Source organism: Crocodylus porosus, unplaced genomic scaffold (genome assembly GCF_001723895.1).
Source record: "Crocodylus porosus isolate Cpor-Errol unplaced genomic scaffold, CroPor_comp1, whole genome shotgun sequence".
NCBI lineage: Eukaryota > Metazoa > Chordata > Crocodylia > Crocodylidae > Crocodylus > Crocodylus porosus.
The window spans coordinates 12,160,502-12,186,830 of record NW_017728911.1 but is presented as its reverse complement, the minus strand read 5'-3'; the positions used below and the strand labels follow the sequence as shown (position 1 = coordinate 12,186,830).

The 26,329-nt window shown below is 43.0% G+C and overlaps 1 protein-coding gene across 5 annotated transcripts in view; it reads right to left on the bottom strand.

Annotated features, from left to right (window-relative positions):
• The window catches only part of APBA2 (amyloid beta precursor protein binding family A member 2), a 240,618-nt gene that overhangs the window by 25,225 nt on the left and 189,064 nt on the right, over positions 1-26,329 (bottom strand). For 4 of the 5 annotated variants that reach the window (XM_019533439.1, XM_019533440.1, XM_019533442.1 and 1 more), the window contains 4 exons: positions 22,790-22,935; positions 19,594-19,629; positions 18,038-18,124; positions 2,715-2,900 (listed from right to left, as the gene is read on the bottom strand). In XM_019533439.1, coding sequence (XP_019388984.1) covers positions 2,715-2,900; positions 18,038-18,124; positions 19,594-19,629; positions 22,790-22,935 — 455 coding nt within the window. The remainder of the gene's footprint in view (positions 1-2,714; positions 2,901-18,037; positions 18,125-19,593; positions 19,630-22,789; positions 22,936-26,329) is intronic. The other variant, XM_019533443.1, reaches the window with a different exon arrangement.

Genomic DNA, 26,329 nt, shown 5'->3' with positions numbered 1-26,329 from the left:
CCCAGAAGTGGCCATGGGGCTTCCAGAAATGGCCGTGATCTACATCCTGCACTCACACACCCTAGCCAGCACTCACGGGGGGGCATCAGCACTCCTGCCTGCCCTCCCGCCTGTCACATGGCCTGACAGGTGGTGCACCAGTACTCTCAGGGGGTGCACATGGACCCCTGTGCACCCCCTATGCATCGCCACTGCTGAGGGGCTCTGGATGCCCTCTCCCTCCAGCTTCCCCTTCCCTGCACCAGAGAGAAGGAGGTGCAGCATAATAGTCTGCAGTACTGAGGGAGCCTGCAGCCTGGGGCACCTGAGAGGCAGGATGCAGTGAAGAAGCCTGTGAGGGGGGACCTAGGTGAGGTGGGGTGGGGCACTCAGGCACTTGATGCAGCAGAGGAGGAGAAGTCCCATGTACACTGTGCAGTCAGAGAGGATGGGGAACTGGGGCACACAGTGCAGCAGGGGGACATTCAGTGCAGCAGGGAGGACATGCTTTGTGTGGGCCCTAGGGCATGCAGCCCTCAGCTGCCAAGAAGCTCGATATCCCTGATCCAGACCAGTACCTACCCTACGTGCCAGCATGAACAGTTTTTAAAAATGTAACTGTGCCTCACTGAACTACATAGTTTTGTGACAGCATGTCCCTTTTAAAAGCAGAGTGTGAACCAATCAAACACTACTAGACATGCTCTTCCCACATTTAGCACAACTCTGCTGAACTTTAGCTGGTCTGGTCCATGTTTATGATACTTTTGTGTAGAATCTTTTCACTATTCACAGTCCTGTGCAATATGAAACAATTGCCCATTACTGTTTACTGTAAGAGAGCTTAATAAAAAGCATGATTGACTTTCTGGAAACTAAGGTCAGACACATTAGAAATGAACAGACAGCTAAACAGACGATAACAACAATACTAAGCATTTCAAATATCCAGAGTATGTGCAAATATGAACTAAGTAATTAAGATAAACTTATGGAGTTCTGTAGAAAACTTTGCTTTGGTTTCCACTAGATGTCACTACAGCACAGAGACAGAGGTAAAACGAGCAGGATGAATCTATGTGCCCGGTCAGTATTCTTATCTGAAGTTTTTATTTCTCCTGGTATGAATCCACTGCAATCACAGGAGAATGCTAGATTAGATCTGATACATCAGTGTGACTTATGGAAACCCAATTTTACCAACAGAATATTAACAACTCCTGCTGACTTAAACAGGAGGGTTCTTCAAAAACAGCAGTGATCAGCTATGGCCCACATACAATGTGTGATTATTTAGTCCAATAATATAAGATTTGAAGGTCTGCAGAATTCTGAAATGGCTACCTGCTATCAAATGACTGACACCACCCAGGTTCAGTCAGGCATGTGCAGACTACTACTACATATGGCAGAAACAAATTTAATCTAACATTTCTAGCCCTTCACTTTACTTTCAAAATCCATTAATCCTCTACTGTGAGTGAAAATAAAGGCATGAACTCTGATGTGGTCCCTACCTTTCCTTTTTAAGGAAGTAAGCAGGCTTATCAAGATACAATATCCTGAATAAACTGGCCAAAGAGGGCTGTACAGCTGAAAAGATACCACATTTTGTAAACACATTCCAGCCCAGAATAGAGAGTGATATGACAAATCACAACCACTTTGGGGTACCACCTTTGCAGAGCACCCAAGTCACTTTTTATGACACATAACCTTTTATTAAAAAGTATTGCTGAATTCTGGTTTCATGTAAACAGCTGCAGTAAGTGGTTTTATTGACCATATGATATTAAGAAAAGTAAAATTTGTAACCATTAAGAGTGCTTTGCATATACTCAAAACTAATGGATCCAACCCAGTCGGATCTACTAGAGAAACAGTAGACTGTTCTGGGGCCCCCTGCAAAAAATAGTTTTGGGGCCCCCTGCCCCGAAGAAGCCAGCGATGGTAGCAGGGCAGGGGGAGGTGGTGGCAAGCAGCCAAAGAAGCCAGTGGCGGCAGCAGCGTCCGGGGGGGTTGGGGGGTGGTAAGCGGACAGACGTGAAGCTGGTGGCAGCAGCAGCTGGGGGGGGAGGGGGCGGACACAAGGGACCCCTTAGCTGTGGGGCCCCCTGCGGCCACTGGTTTCACAGGTTAGGACAGGTTGGCCCTGAGGCCAAGGCCTCTTTATGCCTATCCATTAAGATCTTTTGACCTAACCATTTTGTGGGCCTGTCAGCAATTTATCATCATTTAAAGCAGCTCCAAGTTTAGAGAAGGCCAAGAACAGTCTCTGGCCAGCCCCAAGACTATGGGAGTATAAATGCAGCATAATAAGCTTAATAAGACTTAATAAAGCAAAAGTTTAATAAAGTAAAATTATCACATTTTTACCTAGCAAATGCAAATGCCTACTTTGGCCATTCATGGCAAAACATACCATTAAAAAATCTGTATTATTAAGCACTGACATATTTGCACTGCCTGAAAGAACACAAAGGATTTCCATAACAGAGTCTGACAAGAAAAAGAAATGATTTGGAGGTTGAAAGATTTGTAGGTAGAGGTGAAAACAAGGTAAAACCCTTGGGGACAGAAAAGCAATAACAAATTGTAAATTATCTAGTCAATATTTCAAAGGATCCTCTCATTAGAAAGTAATTCCTGATAATGATAATGCATTCATGTGAAAGACTGAGGTTTCTGAAGTTCCCTAACTGACATACTTTTTTAAAAAATAACAATTTACTTACATCCTCTGATTCAAAGACATGGCATATCATTTTGTACTGTTTCTTTCCTTCCTGGGCACCAGGTGTTGTCTCAATACAGTCTTGAGAAGCTGACCTTGGCATCCGGCGTCTTGCCATTAAAACAACAATGTTACCAATATCAGCAATGTATGAGATTGTGCGTAGTGCATGATCCATCATTGTTTCCTACATAAAGCAAAGGATAAACAAAAGTATTCTCTGTGCATACTGTTTCTCCATAAATTTTGCATTTGCTTTCACTCTTATGACCTATTTCTTGAGCATCACAACAGTCAACTAAACTGGTATCCCCTGGTACATGTTATATGGGACCACGTTCTATATTCCTAAGTCAGTTAAACACAATCAAAACTCAACTTTTGTTATGGAAAAGCATCCATTAAAAACCACACCTGAGCAAGACTGCAGGTGTTTGACTCGGGGGTTCCACTCCAGTTAAGCACGTCAGACCCCAGATAGAAGGAGAAGATGTTTCAATATTATAGAAAAAATGTCATGGTGTTAAAAATAACACATGAGCTTTGCAAATGATTACTCTCCAAAGTTCAGTAGATTCATTTCACAGTGACAGAAGGAGTTTATGACAAGGTCATGAAAATGTCTTACTGTTAGAAGGACAAGCTAAAGAGCATTCAACAAATTGTAACATCAAACTTTTCCCAAAAGAATATAGAAATATTTTTCTTCCCTCAAATAAGAGATTGTTAATGTAATGTTTTCATCCCGAAGGGAAGCTGGATAGGTGAAAAAATTACAGTGATTTCAGCGGGGTTTATGTCAGGGTGAAAGGACTCAGTGCATATCAGCTGATGCAGGGTAACTGTTGTCTGGTCTATTCTATCCCACAAGAAGCAGAACCTAAGTCAGGGCAATTTACCCCTGAATGAAGCAACTGCTAAATTACTGTGGTTTAGTTTATAATTACTGTAGGACAGAGAGGACTCTTAAAATAAAGTTACAGCAGACATATTATAAGTACCTCCCTGCCTCACCAAACACACACATTTTAATTCAATATAATTGTTTCATCTGCTAAGGCTTCTCTCTCTTACTGGCTTCCTCACCATTTAAATCATACCACATTGGCTGTACATAAGGCAGTCTAGTCTAGAATCTGGGTACTAAAACATACTCATATATTTACCTAATTAAATACCCAAATAATCCCAGGGAAGTCATTGGCACTGCTCACATCCTTAAAGGGAAGAACATGTCTTAGTACTTTGCTAAGCTGAGGTTTGAATGTAAGGGAGTCCCTATACACATCACTTCTGAAGTTGGCCCATCGCGGGGGCAGGCAACTGCCAGCAAATGTCTGTTTTTGTTTAGAGTACCTGGGCAGGACTCTTGAAGTTCCACCATCTGCAAGGTGAATGCGACAGGCAGCTATACAATACGTCACATAGCAGGGCAACAGGAAAGCCAGGGAGAAATTCTCTCGGTTACAGCAGGTCAGCCCAAGCGTCTGCACAGGACCACCCCACTAAGGCTAATCCAGCCATGTGGGACTTGGAAATCTGGCAGCAGGGGCATGGTGGCAATGTTATTTGACACCATTTCCTCCCTGCCAAATTTCCAGACCCTGGGGAGACCACAGGCCAGGTTACATTGCTCCATTGCTTGGGGGTTGAACACCCCTGCTCCAGGGTATTCCAAGATAATGAGAATGCACCAGATCAAAATCTTCATCAACCCACAGTCCAGTTCAGCTCACCACCTGGCAACTGAGTTATACTGGGGGAGCTATTGCAACTATATTTTAACTTGGAGCAATTTTTGCCCTTTGGTTTTGTTTTTCAATGGAAACTTGCCCAAAGTATGACCTAGGAAAGATCATACCTATGAACCAGCTGAATTTTATTAAATATAAAAAAATAAATAAAAATTAGAAGCAATCTTTAAGTGCATCTCAAACCTTCCTGTGCCTAACTGAAATCTTTTCATGTTGCATATTCTTGACAGGTTATTTTTGCCTTTTGAACCCCTTTCCATTTTCAACATTATGAGTAAAAACTCAGCCTATCACTGTTAGATATTTTCTCTTAGGCATGCATCATTCACTGTACATTGTCTTTGAGTATTAAGTTACCACTGGACAAATATGAAGTAAGTGAATATTTGCTGTCAGGAAATAATTTTTATTACTGAATTTGTTTTAATCCATATATTGTCATCAATTTGTATGTTTGGATTATTTTGTATTCATCTTTAACCTTTGTTTTACTGATCTGAGTTTCATGTTTCTAACAAAAAACAGTGATTTCCCACAAGGAGGAGTCTTCAAGGACATTTTTAATATTGATACCTTCACAACTCTGTTCTGTATTTAAATCTGTACTAAGTTTTATCATCAGTAAGCTCAGTACTGACTGTGAATAAACTAGCATGGGTCGCTAGCTAGCTACTATTTAAGAGGTCAAATTTGCAAAGTACTTTGCATATAAATAATATTATTACAGTTTATGATAATGTATGGTTACCAATGACATTGCTAGAGAAATGTTCTGGAAGGACTTTAAAACATTTAAAATACTGGAATACTGCAAAGCTGCGCAGTTTTTTTCTACTGCTGTTCTAGCTAATTACCTGTCAATTTATACAGATTTTATACAACCCTCTTTCAAAGTGATCTAATTTTACCTTTAATTTTCTGCAAAAAAATTATGCAATTCTCCTAAACCCACTGTATGGTCTGTTGCTATGGAAGATGTTCCATTGTGCCTGAAACCTTTTATGTTAAAAATGAGAGGTTTAGGAATGCTCAGACAATCAAGTAATCTGACTGACTGAATGTCCCTAAAGTATTTTGAAAATTACCATTTTTGAAGAACTGCTTCAATTTGAAAAAGGAGATCTAGTTAGTATTCAGGAATCTAAGAATGGGAAAATGTAGGTTGAGCATCAGGAAAAACTACTTAGACTCCAATGTCAGAAGTCTAACTAATAGAGGAAGTCAAAAGACCATAATTACAGGATATGTAAAACTAGCCTGTACAAGCATGCTTCTGAGGCCATATATAGATGGCCCATTTTTACAGTGAAAAAAAGTTTGTCCTGTGATCCTACAGACATATAAGATGACTGTTCTGCTTCGTCTCACTGAAATGCACAGGATAAAATGTGCTCTTGCTTTTTTCTGGGACATCATACTGCATGTCTGTAAGGTTATTGCGGGTCATTCCTAAACAAGCTGGCTAGGATGTGTGCTCTCAGCAGCCACCTAGAGGAACAGCAAAGCAACTTAGAAGGGCTATGTGCATAAATGACTGTGCCACCCCTGTTTTGATCTGGGTCAAAACCCAGGATAATCAGGACCATGTCAATATCTCTTTATGGCCTTATAAATGTTTCAAGTTGGGCACCCAGAATTACTAACTGCTTCTAAAAAGGTTTGATAAATTCAGGACATATATTCCCATCTTTGTTTTTCTGTAGGTCCTTTATAAATTTTGCCATACTTAAATGTAAAGTATCCATCTTCTTTAAAAACAGAAGTATTATCTGTAAATTCTGCTTTGCTGGTTTCATTAGTTTATTTTATGTATTGCTCAAGTTGGTAGGATAATTGTGTAGCTGGTCAAAAACAGTGGGGGATGCTATTTTTCTCCTAGGCATAAGCGGTTTGGACTGAACAGCTAAAATATTAATCGAATCTTCTGCCCGAGTAGGAATACAAACATCCTTGTTCTTCAATTAATTCTTTTTTGATTTTCTCTGTGTATTTAGCTTGAAACCAATATATTATTTTATTATTTCACTTCTTAACATTTAAGTCCTTTGTCTAGGAGAGAAATGGCCTCTGCCACTTGTTCCATAACCATTGTTCTCGCCTAAGCAGTTGTGGGGAACAGGAAGAAACCTGTGACAGTGCCATGTGACAGCACAGCGAGTAACTGTTGGAGACCAGTAATCACTAAGTGGTGTGATGTGAAATTTCACCCATTCCAACTACAATACATGGTAACTGGGCTACTGAAAACATAACTGCGAAGCTGGGTAGACTGTTTTGAACAGAAGCTGCCAAAAAACTTTTCCCACCCTGATGCAGTACAGGACCTTGTGCACAGCCACAACATATACCCAGGGAAAAGTGCTGACTGACCAGAACATGCAGTACAACAACTAGGGATGGCTCATACGACTGAGCTTTTCTTTTTGCCTTCGCCATAAGCACTTCAGTGTTCTTCTTTTGGCCTTGTGAAGCTGGATAACCTGTCTTCTGACAAGCTGACAATCTATGCAGCTGTCTGCTCTAAAGAACTATTCTCAAACATACACGTACTCATTAATGTATGTGTTATTAAAAGGGGCGGGGGAGCTGTTGTTTGGGAATGTACATCAGCTGTACAACCTTTAGGTATGCATGAGCCTATAGTGATACAGGATAACTAAATCACCCTGACTTTGGTTCTGAATGAAACAGGGTTTAAATTTGGAGCAGTTTTGCTAAACTTGTCTTACTGCTGAATCACAGAAGCCCAACAGTTGCATCATAACAAGTTATGCCTGTATCTACTTTATATCAGTGTAATTGTTATATTTGTCTATATCCTGAGAGAATCTCTCATCACTGATATAGGGAGCCTGACATCTGAGCATTAGCCTGCCAAATTAAAATGCTCCCTTTTTTCCTGACAAAATGAAAAAGATTTTCAGGTCAGGAAGAATAATTGTTTTAAGAAGTTTTGTATTATGTAATTTGACAAAACTAGGAAAATACCAACACTGAAATCTTATTGGAAACACCTCTCTTGCTGCAACTAAAAAACCCCCCCATGAATTATCCTTTAAAATGTTTTTCTCAACCTCTAAATGAAATATTCTTTATTTGTCCCCAAATTGTGAGAGAAATGTGATACTGGCTGCTGACAAGGCTTGTGAGTTTCTCTGAGGTTTCACAAGAACCATCTGGATCTATAGAGGCCCTAGCCATCTTCAGAAAAGGTCTTGGGAACTCTGCAGAAATAACTGTTTTTCAACAGTCTGATTTCTGTGTGTTATAAGGACATAATCATATAGGCACAGATCACAGACTGGAAATGGGGCAATACATACAGCTCTGCACTTCACCTCTTCTGGCATGAGTTTCTTTCCCTACAAACACCACCTACAAGCACCTAAAGATTCTTGTAGATCCAGCAAATTCTGTCTACACAAATATACTTCACTTCTGTTTAGTATAACTAAATGTTGGAATACGCCAAATAAAAAATAGTAACCATAAAGTCATGTTGTTTAATTTTTCCTTTCTCATAGAATCATAGAAAATTAGGGTTGGAAGGGACTGCAGGAAGTCATGTAGTCCAGCCCCCTGCTCAAAGCAGGACCATCTCCAACAAGCTTATTGCAGCCAAGGATTTGTCTAGCTGAGTTTTAAAAACCTCCGAAGATGGAGAGTTCACAATGACTCTGGGTAATCTGTTCCTGTGTTTTACAACCCTCCTAGTCAGAAATTTTTTCCTAATATCTAACCTAAACTTCCCTTGCTGCAATTTGAGACCACGGTTCCTTGTTCTGTCATCTGCTGCCACTGGGAACAGTCCGGCTCCATCCTCTTTTGAACCCCCTTCAAGTAGTTGAAGGCTGCTATTAAATCCCCTCTCAGTCTTCTCTTCTCTGCACATCAGGAGACATTACTTTACAGTTAGGGCTGCCAAGCTCTGGAATGGGCTCCCAAATGAGGTGGTGCTCTTTTCTACCTTGGGGGTCTTCAAGGGGTCTTCAAGAGGAGGCTGGACAGATATTTGACTGGGGTGATATGACCGCAGCACCTGCCCAGAATGATCTGATTAGGTGGTCCCTTCTGACCCGAAGCACTATGAAACTAAGTAAGCCCAGTTCCCTCAGCCTCTCCTCAGAAGTCATGTTCCCCAGCTCCCTAACCACTTTTGTTGCCACTCTCTCCAATTTGTCCACACCTTTCTGTAGCAGGGGGCCCAAAACTGAACACAGTGCTCCAGATGTGGCCTTACCAGTGCTGAATAGAGGGGAAGAATCACTTCCCTGACCTGCTGGCAGCGCTCCTACTAATACAGCCCAGTATGCTGTTAGCCTTGTTTGCAACAGGGGCACACTGCTGGCTCATATTCATCTCACTGTCCACTGTAATCCCGAGGTGCTTTTCTGCACAGCTGATGCTTAGCCAGTCAGCTCCCAGCCCGTACTGGTGCATGAGATTGTTCCATCCTAAGTGAAGGACTTTGCATTTGTCCTTACTGAACCTCATGAGATTTCTTTTGGTTCAATCCTCCAATTTGTCTAGGTCACTCTAAATTGTAGCCCTATCTCCAGTGTATCTACTACTCCCCCCTAAACTTGCTGAGGGTGCACTCCACTCCATCTTCCAGGTCACTGATGAAAATACTGAATGAAACCAGCCTCTGGGGAACTCCACTTTATACCGGCTGGCAACTAGGCATCGAGCCCTTGACTACTACCCCCTGAGCCCTATGATCCAGCCAGCTTTCTGTCTACCTTAGAGTCCATTCATCCAACCTGTACTTCCATAGCTTGCAAGAATGTCATGGGACACCATATCAAAAGCCTAGCTAAAGTCAAGGTACAGTAAAATCCCCACTATTCGGGATTTTGCTAACCGGCATTTCTAGCAACTGGAATTTCTGGCTGGCTGGCTGGATGCGGGAAGGGTGGGGTAAGCTTGCACATGGCTGCTGCCGCCACTCCTCCCCCCGCCCCCTGCTCCACATGCAGCTGTGCTGTGCCACCCCTCCCTACCCCAGCTCTGCATCCAGGCAGAAACCCCGTGCCCTCAGGTAACTGGCATTTTTACATTACACGGCATCCCCCATTTCCCACTTGTGCCGGATATCAGGGATTTTACTGTATATCACATCCACTGCTCTCCCCACATCCACAGAGCCAGTCATCTCATCACAGAATGCAATCTTGTTAGACAGGCTCTGTCTACTTCCTTAATTTCTCACTTTTTTTTCTTCTACAACACTTGCACAATTTTCTTCTCTTTCTCTTCCTTTCTGCATCCAGTCTTCTCTTGTTTCTTTCCCCTTGCCTTCTTCCCTAAATTGTTGCTGTGAAACTCCTGTTAGTTTACTCCCTGATGACTAAATCATGCAACACAGCAGCTAGAAGAGGAGACACAACGGTAGTTGCCTCGGAGAAAACATTCAGTAGCTACATGTGCAAATGATTTTAAACCAGTACGGGCAACCACTTACTGGTTTGATGCAGGGAAATAGACTGAACAGCTAGCCCTGATCCAAGGTGATAATGCACATTGAACTGGGTAAGTAGTGGCAATAAAATGCTAACTACTAAAGTGTTAAACATTAAATGCTTATTTTTGGAGTAAAAATCAGAATAGTTTAAAACCAGTTACTGACACCAAAACCTTCCATGCAAACCATACAATAAAATTACAGATGGGTGAAAACACTGAACAGTATGTTGCAGAAATAGATTTATATCATTGCCATAGCTATAAAAGAGCAGATTGCCTCTGCCAACTGTAACATCAGCTACAATAGAGCCACAGCAATTAAGTCAAACAAGAAACTTCTCTAACTCCAGTGAATTGAGCTGTCTGTACATTGTCCACATCTCAGCTCCATACTCTAAGGTATGGATCACGACTGCTGGATAAACCATGAGCTTGGTTTCAGATCTGATGTTACAATCTTTGAACACCCATTTCCTCAAGTATCTGAAGGCTGCACTTGCACTTTTAAGGCAAGACTGAATTTCTTTGTCTATGCCAACCTTTTGTGATAGATGGCTTCTGAGGTATTGGAAATACTCAGCATTCTCCAGAGTCTCACCATAAATCTGAATTACTAGAGCTGGGGACTGCTCAGCAAGAGCTTGTTGATGGAAGAACTTAGTCTTCTGAATGTTAAATGTTAGTCCCATTTTCTTGTATGCACGGTAAAAATGTCAACAATTGCTTGAAGGTCTGCTTCCGAGTGAGAACACACTACAGCATCATCAGCGTACTGAAGCTTGATGATTGAGGTTGGGGTTGTCTTGGTTTAGGCGTGGAGTCAGCTGAGATTAAACAGTTTACCATCTCTTCAGTATTTTAGCTCCACTCCACCTGGAAGCTTGTTGGTAGTTAGATGTAGCATCTCAGTAATGAATATCAAGAAGGGTGTTGGAGCAATGATGCAGTCTTGCTTAACTTCAATCTATGATAGATCTGTTACTGAGAGCCACCACTCTCATACTGTCACAGAGCAGGCAAGGAATAGTGATGAATTTTGGTGAGCAACCATACTTCAGAAGGGTCCTCCACAGCACTTCTCAACTGACAGAGTTGAAGGCTTTTGTGAGGTCAAAGAAAGCCAGGTAGAGAGGTTTATGCTGTCCCTGGTATTTTTTCTGCAGCTGGTGAGCAGTAAAGAAAGATCATGTCAGTTGTGTCTCCCTGAGGCCCTAAACCCACACTGAGATTCCTAGAGGAGATCTTCAGCAAGTAGAAAGAGATGACCCAGGAGGGTTCCCACAATGATCTTTTCTGGGGTGAACAGCAAGATGATCTCTCTGCAGTTTCCAGTCAGACCTGTCTCTCTTCTTGAAGACTGTCACAATAATGGCATCCCTAAGGTCACCTCGTATTTCCTTGTCATTCCAGATCCTTAAGGAAAGGGCATGGAGCTGTGATATGAGTTTTTCCCCCTTGAAGATGTCAGTGGGGAGTCAATCAACTCCAGATGCCTTGTCAATCTTCATCTGCTTGATGGCTTTCCTCACCTCATCAATGGCTGGAGGGATTCTGAGATCATCACTAACTGGGTGTTGCAGGATGGAGTTGAGCTCTGTTGACTCTTGTCAACAGAGTCCAGTAAAAATACAGTCATGCCAAAAATGTAAAGCACATCTAGAGCAATTACTAAAAATCAGAGGAAGCAAAAGTCTCTTCCAACTTAGTGTAATCAGGAAAAGCAGCAATATTTGAAGTAGAATTTACAAAAATCCTGTAAATACAATCAATTCCCAAATCAGTTGTTTACTGTTATTAAACATGCAGGCACAGACTCTGGTACCCTCCTTCAGAGAGAATGGCACTGTATACCACTGAACTTGTAGTGAAATCAGTGGGGCTCTTATGGTGTAATGTAATCCTAACTGAATAAAGATATTGGAGTTTGCCTCAAAGAGCATTTGCTTTTCTTCACTGTTGAAAGTCTAGCCAGCATAACTACTATTATTGAAACATTTGAAAGGGAAGAAAGCATAGGGTCCAGTGACAGTAGTTCAGTTCGAACTGACGTGACAAACTAATCCATATATCACCATGTTCACTTTATACATCTAGCTATTAGCTGTTCATCCACCAATAAATTTCTCTTACCATCCCATTACACTAGCTTCACTGAAATTAAAAATATTTTTAATACACTGGGTGGCAAATTCCATCATCATTCATTTGCCACCAGATTGGAAAAAAAATCTTGGAATAAATCAGCAAAAGTGATTCAAAGCTGCAGTGCATTAGCACAGTTGGGTGTGGCAGAGTAAAAGCAAATATGGGCATTACACTTAGACAAGTCTAAGTGACAGCAGATTGATCTAAACCCATAACAATACAGAAGTTCAGTGCACACAGACTAGTCTAAAAATGGTACAAGTGACTGAAGATAGATGTGGTGTGAGGTACAATCAACTGAGATCAGTTTAGGTTAGAGCAGTGGTTTTCAAACTTTTTAAAACTTATGGACCTCTAAAAAATGTTGTATGGGGGAACGGACCCCTTTGGAAATTATGAATGGAAGTGTGGATCCCTTTGGAAGTGTAGGTATTCACATACTTTTGATTTACCATAGTCATCTTTCGTGAACCCCTTAGACACAGTCTGTGGATGCCCAGGGGTCCACAGATCACAGGTTGAAAACCACTGGGTTAGACTAATGCACTGATCTTCTGTATCAGTTCACATTAGATCACTGTCCTCCAGCATCCCCCTGCTTTGCAAACCTCCCTACCCCTCCCTTGCAAGAAGGAATGCTAGCACTCAGCCTATGCTCAGCTGCTTCAGCCAAGCACTCAGTGGGCCCCCAACCCTGGGCTGTCCCAGTGCAGAGAAAGCACTGTCCTTTTCCCCAGCCCCACCTCCTACCTCCAGCCACAGGCAGGCAGCAAGTGGAAGTAAGGCATCTGTGTCCCTTGCACAAGCCCCAGGACATGGGCACCCGAGTTGCCAGGCTGTGCCCCTGCACCCCCAACATCCTGTCATGAAGCACCCCAGAATGTACACACAGACTCCAACACCGAACCCAAGAGAAACCCCACACTCAAACACATACACCCCAACCCTGGCACCTGCACACCCAGCCAAGGACCCCATACCCCCATGCCTGGGCACAGCACCCAAGGATCACAACCCTTACACCCACACACCACATCTCAGAGGCACCTTATGACTCGGACCCCATCACAAATGCACAGACACCCCTCCCCTGAGCAGGAGCCAGTGCAAGCAGCTCACCTCTGGTGGGTCAGGTAGTGGGAGGCACAACATCAAGACTGGGACTGCAGAGAGGTGACCCTGTGATCTCTGAGGCTTGGCCATTGCTGGCAGGTATCCAGGCTTTTTGACCTGCAGCTATGGGGTCCAGAGTATAGGGCTGGGGGAGTGAGGGCCACTGAGCATACAAGCTGAGGCAAGTAGGCAGGTGCCCCTGGAAACTTCAGGAGCAGGTGGGGCATGGTCAGTTACCTCATTGTTGCATATAGAGGACACTGGAAATTTTAAGGTTGGGGTGTGGAGCACTGCCAGAATGATCAGGACATCTACTAGAAGCACCTGGAAAGTTTAAGGTTGTGGTGGTGGCCTGGCCAGTGGAGTCCCAGACTCTCTGGACCAGAGCCCACACCCAGATGGAGTGAGGGGGACAGCTATGTACCAGGATCCACACCTATGCGCATACTTCATTCCTTCCATCCATCCATCTCACCCACATCAAGACCCCATGGACCATGGAAGAACCCATCCCATCCTCCTCCAGTACGCAACCCTGGTTGCACAACTGAAGACATGGGGAGGTGAAGAATCTTGTTGCTGTCAACCCAGGACCAGATCCGTAAAGGGCACCACAACAGGGACATTCGAGTGCATTGCCCAACAGATGCAAGCACAGAGCCACGGCAGGGACTGGGTGCAGCACTGGGACAAGATGAAATGGATGAAGATCTAGTACAAACACATGTATGCCACCAATAAAAAGTCCAGGGCCAAGAGGCAGAGCATGGCCTTCTATGAGATGTCCTGCTTCCTGGCCACAGACAGGGCCATTGCCACCCCACATATATGGCACCATTGGGAAGCAGGAGTTGCTGGCAGGGCCCCTGTTGCAGGAGCAGATGCAAAAAGCCCTGGGATGATGAGACAACCAGGCGCCCAGGAGGAGGTCCCCAGAAGTCAAGGGGCACAAAATCTGCTGCTGGCAGTGGTCCCCAAGGACTCTGGCCCATTGCTGCTAGCCCTGGATCATTGCAGGATCTAGGAGCAGAGGCCGTAGACCTGCAGCTGAACCTGAACTCCCTTGACATCATCTTACGCCTTGTCAAGCACATGGAATACATCATGCAGGACCAGGGGGAAGCTCTGATGCAGTGGACATCACATCCAGGACTTGGACCCTGAGGTCGTGTCCTCCACCTCATGGGAGCCCTTGCAGTCCTCGATTTTGCGGGCCATGGCCAAACATGCAACCCTCAAGACAGTGTCTCTGATACAGCTGCCATGTGTGTTCCATTCCCACTCCTCTCACATCTCCTTGCTGCCCCCCTTCCAGAGTGCCTCCTAGCCCCCTGACTATAAGTGCAGCAGCTACTGCTGCAACATCACCTATAGCACCCACACCCAGCTCTCCCCCCAGTTCTGGTGAAGATTCTGGCACTGAGTGTGTATGTCCTCCTGCCTGGGATGGTACAGTTCTACCTTGCTTCACACAGCTGTGATGGAGACCCAGGTACCAAGGGAAATGCAAAGTGCCTAGGAGACAGGGAGGGGAGGAGAGCAGGTGGGCCATGCACTTACCTAGCAGGGCAGGGAGGTAGCGGAACAATAATGCCCTGCCAGGAGTTGTGAAAGAGGCAAGCACCATGGACACTGCCTGCCCAGCCAGCAAAGATGTGGGCAGAGCAGCCCTGGTGGTCAACAATGCTCTTCAGGACAACACAGAAGTAGGCCTTACAGCTGATGAACACCTGGGTGCCATCCACAGCCCCCAGGCAGTTGGGGAAGCCCAAGCGGTGGAAGCCAGTAACCATCTCCTGGGAATTGACAAGGCAGATGAAGTGACTGGCCAGGATGTTCTTGATGACCCCAGGCATGCCTCCCAGACAGCCTCTCTGACTGTGGACTTGCCCATGCTGAGCTGGTTGACAATCTAGTGAAGACTACTGTGGGTGGCTTGCTTCGTGATAGTGATGACCACCCACTTCTGTAGAGGGATGACTGCATGCTGATGTCCTGGCTCATAATGTGGGAGGTCACCTGGGCTATGATGTCTATGAAAGTAGTCCAGCAGATGTAGAACATCTGGACCTATTGTTAGTCATCCCAAGGGTCCAGGACAACTGCTCACACCAGTCACTGCTGGTAGCACAGGCCCAGAACTGGCTCTCAACAGTCTGGAGGTGATGGCAGAGCACCCTGGTGTCCATGGTGTCCTGAGCAGCCTTGTCCTCTTTGGTCACTTGGAAGTTGTCATCACCCTGGGAAGCATTCAGGAGCACCCCCAACTTGTGGGACTCAGCCAGCACAGGCTGCCTCATGACTCCATCCTCCCCCGGCAAGGAAAAATGCATATGCTGTTCACTACCAATCTCAACCAGGACACTTTGAGAAAACCACATAATTTAGATCAATTCTTCCCCTGTTTTTTTAAATGCCTGTATGTGGCCTATAAGTACATCTACTATACTACATGTTATCTTCTACTCTTCATCTGTATATCTCTTCCACAAATTCTAATGGAACATTTAAAACAAAACAGAAAAATGTACTTGTTCTAGCCACTGATGGTAATCCCCTATTTAACAAGTATTAATCTACCCTCAACTTAGAAAAGAAAAAAAACTCCTTCACAGGTGGTATTTACAGACCATTTCATAGAACTTGTAAAAACACATTTTTATACTTCCTGCTAAAACTCCCACTATCTTAGAACTCCAGCTGTTCATCAACTCTCATGATGATCTAAAATAGTAAAAAATAAATCTCAGGGAACGCGATTACCATTGGGAAATAAGGGTGTGTGTAGACAAAACAGGAGCCCTAAATTGAAGCGATGGCTTTTTAAAAACACTGCTTCAATTTAGGGCAAAGTAAACCCCTGTGTCATGCACACACTCTTAAACTTACTTGCCTATCCAGTGGTGGGGAGGGGAGGGAAAGCTCCCGGCAGGCGGAGTGAAGCTGGTGCTTCCCTCCACAGCCGTGGCAGCCCGCCCCCAGGCAGCACCTGCCCAGAGGCACCGGGCTCAGGCGGTCTCAGTTGGTATTGCAAATACAGAGGGAAGCACTGGGCCCCTGCATAGCTCAGGCAGGCAGGCAGGCTCCAGGGAAAAGGCAGACAGGCTCCACTGCCAGGCAGGCAGGCTCTGGGCTGTTGCCAGGTTGCCTGCACAGGCTTCCTGCAGAGCCAATGAGCTGCATGGAGCCCGGTACTTTGCTTTGGGGCTGTAGGGTAGCAAACTAAAACTTCTCAGAGAAGTTCTAAACTGCACAATACACCACTGACATGTATAAACACCAACACCATTAAAGTGGTGCAAAAGCATTTAACCCGCTTTAAGGCATCATGCACATATGCCCCATGTTTCATCTACACACAGCCTAAGACAGCAATTCTACATATTCTTTGGGTTAAAAAAGACATGCATGACAAAGTGGACCTAACAACAGCTACAGCAATAAATGTTCATGTCTGAATATACCAAGAACATTATAACATTCTAGAAAGGGCATTTTCACACTTGATTTGTCTGATGATAATAAATACAGCACAACAGAAAAAAACAAGGCATGCAAATTTGTTTTGAGATCTGTGAATGAAACTGTTATAGGGTATTTCTTGCCACCATGGTTTCTGATTTTGTTTGCAGAGCAGGGGGAAGATCTCTGCCATCTCTCTTGGTCTCCCAATTTAGTTCTGAAATTGGAAGAAATGTCAACAAGTCTTGACCATAAGAACAATTTCCCAGATAAGGAAAAACATTAGGACAGCTATCTGCTGATACAAACAATCTCTAATGGGTAAATTACAAGACTCAGTGGAGATTCCTCACACTTCCTGCAAAGAAAAACCTACTTAAAAACAATAAACCAGCCTTCTGCCTAAGGATGAGCCAGGGTTACACAAGGGGTCAACAACATTTTTGGCCAAATGCCAAAAACACCCCAACCTCCATCCACACCTCAACTTGGCATACCAGAAGTGGGGGTGGGACCCACAAGGGGCCTGATCCTCATTGCTGGCAGTGGCTCCACATGCACCTCTACGCAGACAGCTAGGGAGAGGCCATGGTTGCACTTCCCTGGGCCCTCACCCGTGTGCCACAAGGCATGCATGCATCCACCACTAGCATGGAGCCAGTGCTGGGGCTCCGGAGCCCAGTGTAGCTGTTCAAAGCCTGCCTGCTGCAGCTGTCCAAAGCCCAGCTGTAAATTATTCAGGACAAAGATGGTCTCTCATTACATGACACAGCAGGGGCCTAACCCTCTCATTACATCAACATCTAACACAGCAGGGGCCTAACTCTGGTTGCCACATCTAGATGATACCATAATACAAACAACAAAATAGAGGCTATTTTGGGCAAGAAGGGTGATCACTTAGGTGGCTAAGTAGATATAACAGATATGGTTGGCTCATCCAAGGTAGCAAATGACTACTCTTAGTAAAAAAACTTAGGCTATAAACTCAGGACACCTACTGAGAAACAGCTCTGAAACAGTGCAAAGGCAGTAGGGCAAATGAATTTTGAAAGGCTTCCAAATTTTTACTACATTGCATTATATACCTCAAACAATATGCAGACTTTTTCCTAGAACACCACAAATGTGGTGTATGAGGAAGGAGCCACACTCAGTGCGATGATAAAACTTTGATAAGTGGCAGCTCTAAAACCAGTAACATTTTCAACCAAACCAACACTGCATTCCTTCTAGAGTGATTTCATGTGCTATTCATTACAGTAGTGCACTTAAAATATTCAGCAAAAAACATTTCACTCTAAACACATGAGAATATAGTATAAAACAAGAGTTCTTATTTACCAGTCAGCATAATTTTTTTAAAATTACTATTAAAACTTACCTGTGTGTCTGCATTCAGAACTTTAATCCTCTGTGTGGAGATAAATAGATCCACTTCAGTCAGAGCCTGGGAATCTCCCTCAGAAGTCTAAAAGACAGTCCCGTTATATAAAAGGAATATAAATTTTCTCTTTAAAATGACAACTTTGTTAATGACTTGAAACAACAGCATTACTAAATCACTGCAAAGATGGTGTTCAGAGGTGCTCCCAAATACATGCAAGTTGATTTCGGAGCTTGTGAAAATGCTAGATTGACAGCTCAGGAACCAAACACATGTATTTATTGATGCAGCAAGAGAAAAAGCATGGATGCATCCTCACACTGTCTCACCAACATTCCTCCTCCCTGTTTCTGAGGCACCGCCAAGAGCGATCATGATCTGTCCTTCCCATCTTGGCTGTGTGCAATATATACACAAATTATTAGGCCTGTGCGAGTAGGCAGCTATTTGATCCAGCTTCAGATCCAGCCGCTTCAGATGCCAGGGATCTGATCTGGAGCTCCGGCTGGATCCAATGATTGCATGATCAGGGGGCAGCAAGCCCTATAAGGGGAGGCTACGGGACCTGAACTTGTTCAGCCTCCACAAGAGAAGGCTGAGGGGGATCTGGTGGCCAGCTATAAACTGGCCAAGGGGGACCAGCAGGCTATAGGAGAGTCCCTGTTCCCCCGAGCAGTACTGGGAGTAACAAGGAATAATGGCCATAGGTTGATGGAGAGTAAATTCAGGCTAGACATCAGGAGGCACCACTTCACAGTCAGGGTGGCTAGGATCTTGAACCAACTTCCAAGGGAAGGGGTGCTCGCTCCTACCTTGGGGGTCTTCAAAAGGAGGCTAAACAATCACCTAGCTGGGGTCATTTGACCCCAGCACTCTTTCCTGCCCAGGGCAGGAGTTGGACTTGATGATCTGCTCAGGTCCCTTTCAACCCTACCAACTACGAAACTATCCTTCGGGGTCCCTTCCAGCCCTATGATTCTATGATTCAAGATTGTCATATTTACTGAGGCTCATTCTAGTGATATTTTGACAGGTATATATAATAATTGATCCCCAAATATAATTTGCTGAACTGGGTGAAATGTCTCCTCTGTGAATTGTTTTAGGTAACATCTTGATTTGACAGATTACATTTTCTGTGCACTTTTTTTATTCCGGATACTTACAAGCTTAACAAATCACAGTCTTAATAAAATATATTATATAGTAAATATTAACAAATACTTCTGCCAAAATAAGCATAAACGCTACTATAAAAAATTATCCTTAACATCAAATTGACTTGTCATCTGGATTAAACCAACTATAGTACATTGAGAGATTAAACAGAAGAAGAGCAGCAGCAGCAGCAGCAGACAGGCACTTTAGTAAGTGGAAGATGAAAGAAATCAACAAGTGCATCTTGTTCCATCCAGTGGCCCACTACTAAGACAAATAACGGCCAAAATTACAGCTTTATGAGGCTCCATAATGAAAGACGTGACACTCCATGGGGAACAAGAACAACAAAAATGCACACAAACATTAGCATTCAAGAAAAACAGTTTACACACCGCTTTTTTCTTGATTTTAGCCGCCTTTTGCATCCTCTGAGTAGCAGCATAAAAAAAGAATGCAGACAGATGCACACAAAAAGAGAGAGAAAGGGACAGTGTGTGAAGCCAAGAAAACCTTTTGACTATGATTCCAGACTCTTAAAACTCTTATTTGTAAAAATAGTGAGGAGTGTTGTCTGTTAATAGCTGCTCATTACATTTTCTCTGCTGAGTATGCAATTACCTAAAATGATACCACCGGCCCTGTACTCAAATGTGTGCACTTTAACAGGATGTACAAATTCCATATTTAAGTAAAGAAGCAAGTTAAAACATATATTTATATAATGTTTTGTACATTCAAATCATTACTCAAAAATCCTATTAAAACCTAGCATTTGAACATCAAGCTCTGATTATATATAAGGTAGTTCCTATAAATTATCCCAGATCAAGACTTTCATTAATTGAAAATGACAGTCTTTCTTAATTCGAAAGACACGGTTTCCTAAACAATTTGTCTCTCACTTTAAAGCATGACCATACATTATTGGATGTTTTTGAAAACATATTCAATGCATGCAAAGAGTTAAACCCAGTATAAAACAATCTGGGGATGGAATTTGGACAACAGTGAACAGGTGAGATTGCTAGAGGTTTGGGAGGCGAGTCAAATTTCTGTCACTCCCTAAAAGGCTATTTATATTTCCTGTGTTGTTTTTGCTCTGAAAAGCTGGACAGCGCACACAATAGCCTATATGCTTAGGATTACTGACTGTGCACACTGTGTGGAAGGACTTTTGAACCAAAGGTCAATCTAAATTCTGCAGGAGAGTGTAATTATGTTTTGTGAAGAATCAAGCCTATGAAAGAAAAGTATAGTTTTAATCTGGTTGCACAGTGCAGATGACCATGGTAACTTGCAATATTCCTTTATCAGTGAGACAGACGTGGATTCCAAAGAGTGATAATAAACTCAAAAAGGCAGGAATGAATGTGACAGGGTGAAGCATTTTACACTTGGATACAGTATTGCATGTATTCTCTTCTAGGCCTTACAGACAAAATACTCTGCCCATTTGATACAAGCCAATGGATTTCAGGGCAGCAGTCCAATGGAGAGCTTTTGCCAAAAAATTAACCGCACCTCTGTAATATGCATTCTTTTGGAGAACAATCCTATCCTCTTCCCATCCCAAATTCACACAACTGAGATACATGTGATCACTAAGTAGGATATAGTGTGCATCAGTAATACAGGTACTGAAAAAAACATGTGTTGGAATCTTTGCTTGCTATACAACGGCTGTTTCAGAAAGTCTCTTCTGGGGAAAGGCATATTTTGAAGCAAAAATATTTTAAAATAACTACTCATGCTCAAACGTCTATGGCTCTAGGACAGTGGTAGGGTAGACAAACACTCATCTGAGGAATACCTTTAAGGACTGTTTGTGGTGTGGGAACATTACCATACAACACAGTTTATAACTGTTAAACACTCAGAAAAAATTGATGTTCATAAAGCTCAGTATGTTTTGCTAAAGGTGGCATTTTGTGATAAAGCAAGGGAAATTAAAGATGCCCATTCAATTGTGCAAGCCTTTATTAGCAGCATTGAAAGCCCACCAAATGTTGTTCCTGGATCCCATGATTTCCTAATCTCAATACCGTTTTGCACTTAGCTGCATTTCCAACTTCAGATGCATAGATTGAAACATCTTCAAATTTCATCCAAACCAGAATACTGCATACCCCATGTATATACTTGGTTACCCCATTTTTGCACTCTGCACAAGTGAGCGTGCCTCTGATTTCAAGTATATCAGGGCACTGTTTTCCCAATATTTCTCACTTCAGCTACACTGATTTGCACTCCATTCCAAGTCCACCTCAAATTCTTGAGAATTCATATTTACAAAAAGTCTGAGAAACTCATAAATGTAGCTCTGGGTAGCAGCCTTATTCTGTTAACTTGTACAAGTTAGTTCTCTTTCCTTCCCATGACTACTCTAGCCATATTTATTATATGTATAGATCAAACTACTCTTCATAATATATAGCTGAAGTCTTCTAACACCATAGGCCAGTGATTCTCAACCATGGTGCCATGGCACTGGTAGGCATGCAAATATGATTCACAAGATAAAGCTGGAGATTTCGAACAGGAATTCATAGTGTTAAAACCATTCTGCCCTGTTGTGTGGTCTTTATCTGTGATCAAAAAATGATTGGAAACTAAGAGTTGGCATTTTCCAACCAGTGCCTTGAGTCTAAAGAAGGGTGCCTCAAATCTAGAAAGTTTGTGAACCACTACCATAGACTAAGTGAAACCTGAGAGTTTAACAACAGTGTTAATTTACAAAACTGTTCTTTGGTGTTGGATCACAAATTAAGTTCATGTGTTCCCAGTGACTTCTCAAGCCTCTCTTGAGCAGGAGTTCAAGGCCTGGAAAATTCATGGACCTGGAGATTTAAGGCCTTTCTATCTTTTCTAAAAGCCAAATCAAGCTTCAGTCAAGATATGTCCATTGCTGAGATGATCTGACCCAAGCTAGATTATCTCCAAACATGCCACTTCTACCAATGAACTGATTTTAAATTAAATATGTAGGTTTTCTAATTAGCATTGAAATCTACATATTTCAAACAACATATTCATGCAAATGAGATATAACAGGACAGATCTATTTAAAATGGTTCTACACAGCATGGATAAATAAAATATATTTTTTGTATGCCTGTAAAAAAAAAAAAAAGTACAATATTCACATGAAAATTCAAAGTTTTAAAAAGACAAAATACAAATCTGCCTTTGTGCCTTAAGAAATTAATCATTTGATGCATTTGAAATGCTTTCATCAACTCTTAACATTTTACTTTAACATGGTGACAGGAAGGAATCGATCATAAACGGATTTCCTGTGCTTTGCAGTTGGAATGTTTTCTTATTACAGTCTGGATTTTGCCTTCAAAACTTACTCTATGCATATGGCTTTAGAAGCAATTTGGAATAACTTCTGCGGAGAAGCTATTCCTCTGAGTCTTTGTATGTACTATATACTAAGCACTGGAAACAGTGAGAGCTTTTACAGCATCATCACTGTACTCACTTGAGTGCATCTCAAAGTAAATTTAAAGCTGCATATTTTAGACTATTCAGAGTTCAATTATTAAGGGATCAGAGACCATTCTACAGACCATAAAAACCTCCTACCTTGACACGGCTCACTGCCTCTTGAGCTTGCATCATTCTTATGTTTTTGGAAGGGTTACGTTCTGAGAGCAGTTGTGTAGAACCCAAGTAATTGGCTGCAAAGATGATTCCATCAATGAGATCTTCAGGCTCACAGGGTCCTGGAACTGATGTAACAGGTATACAGTTATTTTCTTCCAACAGGGTGGAGGGAGATAAAAAGCTTAAGGGAAAGGATCAAACACCTGTACACCCTTTTCTTAAAGTACTTCCTTTTCTGCCACTGCCTAATTAGAACCAACACTGCACAATACAGCTCATATTAAACAATACACTTGTTTCTCAGAATTATAGAAAACAATGTGTGGTATTAAAAACCTGTATAAGGTTTTGATCTGGAAGTTGCAGAAAATTTTCTCACAGTCCCGTGGTGGTTAAATGCATTAGATTTCTTATTAAGGTGCTTATACATACTTGGGTCCCATTAACATTATGTTCATAATATATCCTATTCATCAGAAATCTTATCTGTGGAACTAAATGTCTTTTGATAGGAATTCCTGGAATCCAGGTTTATAAAGAAATGTAAAAAAACCTATACTCTCCAAACCCACTGGCAACCACAATACAACATGGATTGTCCTAATTCCCTTTATGGTGAATAAGTGAAAATCAGCCAGGATACCAAAATATATGATGTAGGGGGCAAATGTCTATGCATCCTACCTAATGTGCAAGAGTGGCATTTCATTACTATGGTAGACAGTAATGACAAAAAAGGTATGCATCTGACAAGACACTATATCTAGTTCCTTGAAAAGAAAGAAAAGCTAGCAAGGATATCCCATGGCTGTCTCTGATATTTCTATTTTAAAATGATGCAGTTATGATGCATTCCATAATTTTCTAGAGTAGTGGTTCTCAAATGAGGTTCTCAAAAACCCTTTCAGGGGTGACACAGTGGTGCTGCTGCTGCTGCCATGCCACAGGGGGAACTGCTCCACCTGCCTAGCACAGAGCCAGATCATGAAGCAGCTATGAAAAGAGCACCTTCTCTAGCCGCAGCCCGTCACGGTCCAATTCCATAGTGTCTCCCAAAAACAGAGGCATGTGGAGTGGGTGGAACTGTCCCAAGTGCCTCTGTTTCCTGGAGGAGCATGTGGGGTTGGACTGGGAAGGACTGTGGCAAGAGTGGGAACTCCTGCCTCAGTCACTTCTTGATTTGGCTATGTAGGTGGTGCCCAGCTTAATTCCACCTGGCCGTGGCAATGTTGCAGCAGCACCCCAGTTGAGAACCACTGCCCTAAGGAAAGGAGAATTCACTGACAGGCTAACAGAGCACATGGTAATCTTATGCTTATGTAAAAAGAAAAAAAAAATCAGCCTATTCTAGGAAGCCTTGTTCCCACTCAAACACAGGTTGCCATTTTTAAAGGGTTCACAACCTCTTACTTTCTGTAAATCCAAGAGATGAAAAATGTGTTATATAAGTGAGGACAAACCAGATCCATTTGAATTAATTTAATTCAGCATTTTACCTTTATTCCACTCACAAAATCCCAGTCATATCTACAGAAGTCTTTCACAAGGAAAGAACAGAATGTTCTTTATTTCATTTTCCTGTCTAGATTTTGTTCCCATCTCAGTTAACATGGTGTAAATCAGGAGTAACTCCCCTGGAATTAACTATTTCTTGTGTAAGCAACAGGAAAATCAAACTGTTGATTTTCTGTTGTTATTTTTTTAACATGAGTGTGAGCAGAAACAATTGAACTGCTGCTGTCTTGTGCTGCTGTGGGAAAAAGATAATGTTATTGAATAAACAGGTACTTAGTAAGATGGGTTCTCAACTGCAGTTGAGTTGCCAAACTCAAGCGAGCTACACTTACTCTAGAAAGGTTGAGAACCACAGCTTTAGAGTTACAGAATAAATTTTGTATACAAATACTTAAAAAATTAGGAAGTTGATGACAGACAAGAGCACTTAATGCAAGTGATAATTAGAAATGTAGGTGTTAACCCCACACTAAGAGCTCATGTATTGAATATACTTAATTTAGTAAACTGCCAAAAAAAAAACAAGCTCAAAACCAGGAGAGAGAGAACAAATGTAAACTATTAGGAAAGGCTACAAGTGCCAACATCCAGGAAGCCCTGCTAAATATTAATTTGGCAGAGGCAGGACAAACATAACAGATTTTATAAGGACACATTCAGTAGAAAAGGTCGTCTTTCACAGAGGGGATTATTCCCCATACAGCTAATCTTCATTGGGCTTAATACAGTAAGGGCAGATCATGCTGTACCAAATCATGATATAGCTGGGAGTCATGGCAAAAATATTCACTAGTACATGAACGGCGTGTGCCCCCGGCAGCTGGGGAGACATGGCTGCAGCAGCAGGAGCATGGCAGTGGGAGCTTGGCAGCAGTGAGAGGGGAGGCTCTGCCAACACTGCCTTTTTGCAAGGGGTGCACCGCCACACTCAGGGAGTACACATGCACCCGCGTGCACCCCCAATGCGTCGCCCCTGCACTAGCCACAAGAATACTGGAGGACACTCATAATCTTTGCTTTAAGCCATGACTACCACTGAATTTCAGGACTAACAACATCCACAACAGGAAACAAAATAACTACGCTATCTTGAGGCTGTCTGGCCCTGAAATCAGGGACTGATTTAGACAGACAGCTTTAAGGCTGGTACAGATTATACCAACCAAATAACTGGAGGGATAAATTCATTTGCTCAAGATGATGACAGCCCCAATAGCCTGCCACGGATCAGCACTAAAGGCAGCTTTACAGCAGGTCACATGTATGCGCGATGGTATCAGGTAGCAGCTAAAGAGGAGGACTAAGCAGCCAGAGCAAAGGAAAACTAGAGTCAAAGAAGAAGAGAAAAGATATGAGGAATAGCAAACTTTCTTTGGTGAATATTTTCCGAATTTAAGACTCAACACTATAAGACTGTGTATACTAGGCCTGTGCAAAGCGGCTAGTATTTGCTTTGGATTCAGATTCAGCCAATTCGGGGGACAGTGATTCGATTCGGTGATTCAAATCACTGTCCCGAATTGATTCGGCCAAACCTGATTCACAGATTCAGCGCTGCAAAATCTCTGAATCACACAGGCCCAACCCCTGCCTGCTCTCTCAGCCCCCAATGGCTGCCCCACCCACCCCAGCTCCCGGCACTTGGAGAAATAAAAAAGCACTAAATCACTGGGTGCTGCAGGGTGGGGGGCAATTCCTGCTGTCCCCCACTGCCCCCACTGCATGGGGGGATCTCCACAAGCTCAACAGCCCCACTGCTCCCCCAGCCCCTCCCATTGCTTCCCCACCTGTCCCAGCTCCAGCCCTTTAAGGGAAACCGCCCCCAAAAACCACGCACTCACCAGTTCCTGCTCAGCAGGGGAGCAATCCCTGCTGCCCCAGCCATGTGAGGGGCTCTTCTATGAACCCCCCTAAGCCCCGAGGCCTCTGCAGAAGCCAGTGAGTCTGGGGTTTGTTTGTTTTTTTCTTTTTTGGGGGGGGGAGGGGGAGTTCTTAAAAGGCCAG